At 35.1% G+C, this 6,634-nt stretch overlaps 2 protein-coding genes across 3 annotated transcripts; both read right to left on the bottom strand.

The window, feature by feature from the left end:
- Positions 1-1,491: 1,491 nt before the first annotated feature.
- On the bottom strand, positions 1,492-3,029 carry LOC107480852 (glycerol-3-phosphate acyltransferase 5). 2 transcript variants are annotated; one of them, XM_016101040.3, is made up of 2 exons: positions 2,492-3,029; positions 1,492-2,418 (listed from the first exon to the last, which is right to left on the bottom strand). In XM_016101040.3, exons 1-2 carry the CDS (start codon positions 2,969-2,971, stop codon positions 1,516-1,518), a joined length of 1,383 nt encoding a protein of 460 aa, XP_015956526.1. In that variant the 5' UTR covers positions 2,972-3,029; the 3' UTR covers positions 1,492-1,515. The 2 variants fall into 2 exon arrangements, with proteins under 2 accessions (XP_015956526.1, XP_015956527.1); XM_016101041.3 differs by having other exon boundaries at positions 1,492-2,409.
- Positions 3,030-4,770: 1,741 nt separating this feature from the next.
- On the bottom strand, positions 4,771-5,719 carry LOC107480838 (thaumatin-like protein). Its single transcript, XM_016101019.3, has one exon. The coding sequence runs from the start codon at positions 5,705-5,707 to the stop codon at positions 4,898-4,900; it is 810 nt and encodes a 269-aa protein (XP_015956505.3). The 5' UTR covers positions 5,708-5,719; the 3' UTR covers positions 4,771-4,897.
- Between the last annotated feature and the right edge of the window lie 915 nt (positions 5,720-6,634).

Genomic DNA, 6,634 nt, shown 5'->3' with positions numbered 1-6,634 from the left:
AACGCAGAAGCCGCTTGTAATTTTTCATTGTCTCTTCTTCCGGTGGACAAAACAGAATGATTTCATCGCAAACTGAAAATGTGACAGCTCTATACTATCTCTTTCAACCACCAAAAGTCGGTGATATATCCCCATTTCTGACTACCTCCCCCATTATTCTATGCAAAACATCGACAACTAGTACAAACAAAAAAAAAACAAACATTCTATCCACTCTTTAAATAAGTATCCATTTTTTAAAAATTTATTTCCTACGAATAAGTATCCACTTTATAAATCAATATGACATTACTATTTCTTTCGATCATACTCTTTAAAATTATCGATGAAAGAGAACAATTCATAAAGTCATTAAAGAGACTAATCATCATTTCTATTGATAGAAATTTTGTAACTTACTTTTTTATAAACTTTGTAACTTAATTACTTCCTAACTTTTATAACTTTAATACATTTTAATTATTCTTTAATCTAAATAAAATTTTAGTTATTCTAGTATTGCCAAATAGTACCTTTTATGATGCTTCGTCTAAAATGACAAAGATGTTTATGGCGTCGGCTTAGTAAAAGTTGACACTTGGATAGTGGGTCCATCAGATTAAATTATGGGTCAAAAATAAAAGAATTTCATTAGGAATTAACTAAGAGTAAAACTAACTCTAATTAACTACTAGTTGAAGAATAAATTCGTTTAAAAAAATTTATTATCATAATTTTTTAAATTTTAAAATTATAAATAAAAAATTAACTTATATTATAATTGATTCTTGAGTTTTTTTTTTTTGAAAACAATTTATAAAGTAAATAAAAGAAACAAATTTCAAATTGAATGAACATGAAGAACATAGTGTGTAAGAATCTTCATTGTTCATCTTCATCCCCTTTAATATAATTTTATCTCCTTATTCACATAAATTGAAAGGCATGGTGAAATTACAAATATGGAAAAGGAGATAATTTCTTCCTTTGTGTGGTCGCTCAACATGAGCATGCGATTGTTAATGGTAGTAAGAAGGAACCTAGCAAGCAGTGAAGCTAAAGTGCAGTAGTTGCTGACGCAGCATCAATAATGTGGAAAGAACCAAACAGTAGCGTCATGGATGAACTGGATGAGACACGGGCGTAGTTGTTGAGGGTGTTGGTGACACTATGGTCGCTCCCCTTCCTGAACACATACGTGCTTGTTTTATTATGTTGTTAATCGACGGCAGTCAAGGAGGAACTTGGTTACACACTAGTTATTTCAATTTACCCATAATGTAATCTCACCTTCTGGGACCCATATCCAAATGTTAAGTCATTTTAAGCATAAGCATTACTGTTTCTTTTTTCCTTTTTCGTCACTGATTCATGTTTCCCATATATGTTCTTTTTTTTCTTCAGGAATCAAGATCCAAGATAAAAACAAATGAACGAATAAAAGAGCTGAGTAATGATAAATAAAAAACACAATGGATTAATAATCTTAGCTTATTGACTAATATATAATAATTAAGTTGCAAGCAATGCAAAATGTTACTGTAAAAACGGTTTGAAGGTGGTGATGACCTTCTTGATCCGATGAAGGAAAGAAGTGCAAGACGACACAGATCCATCGTTCCCAGCCAAGACTCTATACTTATCTCTCCGAGTAAAGTTTGTGCACTCAAACCCTAACGTGGCGGCCAATATCCGCTGCACATAGTTTGCCACGTCATGCGGGCTTTTACCCGAAGAGCACGTGGCTTCAACCGGCAACTGGTTCAGAAAAGTAACCTCATAAACGGGTCTCGGGTTCATGAAGAAAAAAATAGGGTCCAAGCCTTTCCATCCTCTAGCCGTAGTTGCATGGAAGAACCCTACCCTATAGTTCATGGCCACCGGCACTATCCGGTCAGTTAGCTCTGCAAATAGGGCGCTGAACCGTAAAAGGAAGGGTTCACGGCATGTTGTTCCTTCTGGACAAACCACCAAATCGCCTTTCGATAGTTCTTCTTTGATTTTCTCCGCATCCACGTGTCGTATTCTTGTTAACCTAACCGTTGGAATTGGCGACAGCATTTCTGATAAGCGAGAGATGGAGTATGTGACGGCTGGGATTTGGCGTCGGAGCACGGCGGAGAGGACTACGGGGTCCATGAGGGTACGGTGAGTGCACACGAAGAGCACGCCGGAGTTTCCAGGGGAGGCGGGTGGCGGTGGCCTTCCTTTAACCACGACCTTGCCGCCGAAGAGCCTTGAGACGTAAGGGGTGGCCCAAAAGGGTAGGAGGGAGCCAACGATGATGCGGATTATGGCAAGGCAAATGCCTAAGGGCGTCCATAGGAGGATTAAGAGAGCGGTGGAGGGTGTTGGCCGCTTCACTAGGCGGCCGTCGTGGAAGATCACTGGAAGTGGGCGGAGCAGCTGGTGTTCATTGTGGCACTTTTCCTGCATGCACTGAAAATGTATGTTTTTATATAAAAATAATCGAGTTGAAGACCAAGCCATTTTCACGGTTTGAAAAGATTACCTTGCAATCAGAGGTTGAAACATTATGAATGGAGCCACCACGAACCAAGCCGGTGGCCAAACCAAACCTATTGACACAGAGCTCAACCCCAACCACTTCATCAGCGCGCAAATGCTCTTTCACGAACCTCTCCACCATCACCCTGGGCATCTTCGTCACCACAACCCTCTTCTCCTTCTTCGAGCTCAACACCTTCCACGCCTCCATATCCAGATCGTCCATCAAGAACTTGGGCAAAACCGCCCTCGCCACCCACTCTATATCTGACTCACCAACACCCGCAACCGCCGCAAATATCATAACCTTCAGCCCCATGTCACCCTTCCCAACCTTGTCCAGAATCCGAATCACTGGCCACAGAAGCAGCAACAACGCGAAACGGATCAAACCCGATGCTTCGAAAGCTACCAGCATGAAGTAGCAGAAAGTATCGGAGTCCTTCAGAAGCCTGCCTTCTAACTCAGACACAACACACTCCATTATTTTTATTGGACTTGATTCGTTTCTGTTTTAGCTTTGAAATGTTGAGAATGACATATGTTTTCTCATATAAGAAACAGATCATGTTTAACAAATTGTGCTTCATTATATTTGACTAGCTAGTCTCCAATACTTGGGACATATAAAACAGCTTATCGGTTTTACAACCACCTTATTATTACTACGTTTCCACGTTAATTAATTAATTAATCGGAAATTCCAAGACTAATTTTAGTCAATAATTGATTGATACATTATTTTTTTAATTTTTACAAATATAAATACATAGCATAATTTGTGCTTATAAAACTGCAGTTACATGCAGATTAATAACAAATAACATACATATAAATTTTATATTTTACACAAATTTACGAGGGTTAATAATTAACTGTACATTTGTCTAAAAATTATGGCATCTTTTATGATATCTAATTTTTAAATTATTTGATACAAAAATAAAAAATAGAATTCACTTTTATCTCTCTCAATTTTTAGACAATTTAAACACCAATATATTAGATCCTATAGAATTTTCCAACTTGGTAAGGCTATAGTTAATATACTAATTTAATTTGGGCTTATATTTTGGTTCCCTTTTCGTTTTTCGTCTGCTCATGCGATTTTGGGTGGATATATCCGTGTGGAATAGAGGATTATACGCCACATTTTATCGGTAAAGATTGATTACTTAACTCCACCTACTTGACGTCAGTGTATAAAACTTGAGTAGATGGTGGCCGGCGTTGGATACGTAAAGTTGGGTCTAACGTAACCTCACAGGCGATAATGAACGCGTGAGGTGAAGCCGTATAAATATTAGGCATGGTGCTAATGATAAAAATAAAAAAAAAAGATAAATTACCAATATATTATCTTTCAACTTATTGTTAATAATAATTAATTATTATATTTTAAATATATATAAAAAGATATATTCAAAAAATATATCTATAAAAATACTTCTGTTAAATATAATTATAAAAAAATATTTTATTAAATAAAAGTTAACAAGCAAAAATACCATTAATAATATAATGAAATTAAAATAAAAATGATGTACGAGGGAAAATAAGCCTAAACAGACTAAAGTTATTTTATTTAATATTTATTAATTATTATTAAAATAATTATATAATTTTAAATATAATAAATATATAATTATAAATATTATAATTTTTAAATTTGTCACTAAATTTCAAGCTCATGCGAAAGTCAAAGTGGGCCAGAAAATATACATGTTGCTGAGAATATATAACAAACAAAATAATAGAGAAATATGATAGATAATCGATATTTTTATTTTTATTTTTATTTTATATCTGAATCAATATTAATTAATTTTTTCTTTTTTTCTTTTACACTAAAATGTCACCCTCCTAATATTTTCGTTAAAAAATATATGGAATAAAGCAAATAAATGGATTTGCTCCAGATATATAGAAGCGTTTCTCCAAGTCCTTTATTTTTGTATGTAGAAATTAATATTTATCAATTACACAACATGCATTCCAATGTAAATTTATTCATATTGTTCCATTTGCGTGGAAGACTTGCCAATACAATTCTTTCATCTTATATTTAGTAGGTAAAGATTGGTTAGAAATGGAATCAAAGAACAAGTGCTTTAATTTTTGGAATAGCTTGTTCTGTCTCCTAATCCAATGCTAAGAACATTCTCTATCATCACAATCCATTATATATATACAGTCATCATCAGGCTGAAGCTTATACATATATAAAAAAAAAAACTATTAAAGATCAGAAGAGAAGGCTGGATTTTCTTTTTACCTCTATGGTATGAGAGAGAGTAAAAAATTCCTAACATTTGATTTGAACTTATTATTATAACATGAGCACTTAATAGAAAAGCAGAGTTTCAGATGTGACAACACCGTCAACCATAATCAAAGTAAAAACAGATAGCTACGGTTTGGGAGGGCAAAATGTAATGGAATAGCGAGGTGCCTTACAAGTCTTGAGGGCTGAAGAGTGATCATAAGCATAGCTATAAGCCTGTGGACAAGCAGCCTTGAAGATTCGAGCAAAGAGTGTGGGCTTGCACTTGTCCGGGTTAGCATATTCCCCACTGCAGCAATACCTGTGGGTTCTTGCACCCAAACACGCACTTTTGCACCCCACAACCTTCCCATTCCTCTCCAATACAAGCGCTACAGGGCACACACCATTCAAATCTGCCTCACACGCCGCAACACCACACTCTCCGCTTCCCCCCACCGCCCTCATTGACACCGGAAGGTTAAATCCGTCAACCAAACTCACATCATAGAAATGCAGCGGATTCTGTGAGGTTCCAAGCGTCATTTCCACTAGCGTTGCAGGAAGGGCTCCTCCTATACCTTTGCATTGTAAAAGGCCTGCGCAGTCGCCGGTTTCGCAACTTCCTCTGCCTGTTTTGTCATCGAATATGCACCCTTGTCTTCCCCAGATCCTCCCTGACCAACCACTTGGGACTTGGATCTCCGCCTCTTCTCCGCTTGGAAGGAGAAAGCCTCCCTCCTTAGGAGAATCCTGACCTGCATTGCCAAGAATACCCGGCCATACATTTTCCTTGCAGTTGTTTACCAGTATCAATTGTGTCCCATCTGTGACACCAAAACATACATGTATATAATTACTACAATATAAGCTACTCAGTTGTATGTATAAATAAGGGTACAATTTAAAAAGAGAAAAGCTAGAGAGCCATCGGGCCATCACTTTTTTCAACAACATACTTCGACTCTCTAACATTTCTCGTGTAAGAATATAAAATACACAAATTATATATAACATAATTTTAGATGATCATGAAGCATATCCAATATATATTCGAGTACCCGTATCAATACTTTGTCAAAAAGCACATGTAACATAGATAAACTACAAAGACGTATCACAAAAGAAAATACTGTGGAAAACTGAGGAGCACCTGCTCTGAGGGAGATGGCGAGGAGAACAATAATGTAATAATAGTAGTGATATTGAAAGGAGATCGGCATTGGAATTTAGAATGTGAAAACTGTTTAATAATTAACAGAGAGTAGAGTGGAGATGTATATGTGGTAGTAGATATATACTTGGTGTTGCAGAGAATGAAAAAGAAGTGGAATTAATTAACAGAGAGTGGAGTGGGGATGTACATGTGGTGCAGAGAATGAAGGAATGAGGGGAATGAGGATTCTAAATAATCTCCTCATTTTCAGCTTATGAGTACGTGCAATCAGTTCCCATTAAGCATGCACACATTATCTACCACCATTATGCTTTCAGCGGTTACCTCCTAACTTATTTAAATTTTAAATTAATTAAGTTTATTCATATTTGATGAGTGTGAGAGATAATCTATTCTTCACGTTATTCATAATTTTTGTTGTCTATTTAGTGAAATTGTAATTAAAATTAGTAAAATTAGTTTTCTACTTAATTTTAAAATAATTTACATTTTTAATCCATTAGTTAAAATTATTTCATAATTTTAGGTTTGATGAGCGTTAATTAGTATCCATAATCTTAACCAAAAGAAAATGTCAAAATTAAAAGAATATAAAATTAACAAAATTTTAGCGTTAATTAATATATATATATATATATATATATAGTTCATAATTTTATTTTTATTTTTTTATAAAATGCAAAGGAACTTATGTGATTAATTGATTT

The sequence above is a fragment of the Arachis duranensis genome, chromosome 3 (genome assembly GCF_000817695.3).
Source record: "Arachis duranensis cultivar V14167 chromosome 3, aradu.V14167.gnm2.J7QH, whole genome shotgun sequence".
NCBI classification, from domain to species: domain Eukaryota; kingdom Viridiplantae; phylum Streptophyta; class Magnoliopsida; order Fabales; family Fabaceae; genus Arachis; species Arachis duranensis.
The sequence above is the reverse complement of the archived record's forward strand: the minus strand, read 5'-3'. Positions and strand labels throughout refer to the sequence as shown.

Coding starts and splice junctions, on each gene's coding strand:
- LOC107480852 (XM_016101040.3), bottom strand. CDS start 2,971: ATGGAGTGTGTTGTGTCTGAGTTAGAAGGCAGGCTTCTGAAGGACTCC. Junction 2,419..2,491: donor TTTCAACCTCTGATTGCAAG/GTAATCTTTTCA, acceptor ATACATTTTCAG/TGCATGCAGGAAAAGTGCCA.
- LOC107480838 (XM_016101019.3), bottom strand. CDS start 5,707: ATGTTGTTGAAAAAAGTGATGGCCCGATGGCTCTCTAGCTTTTCTCTT.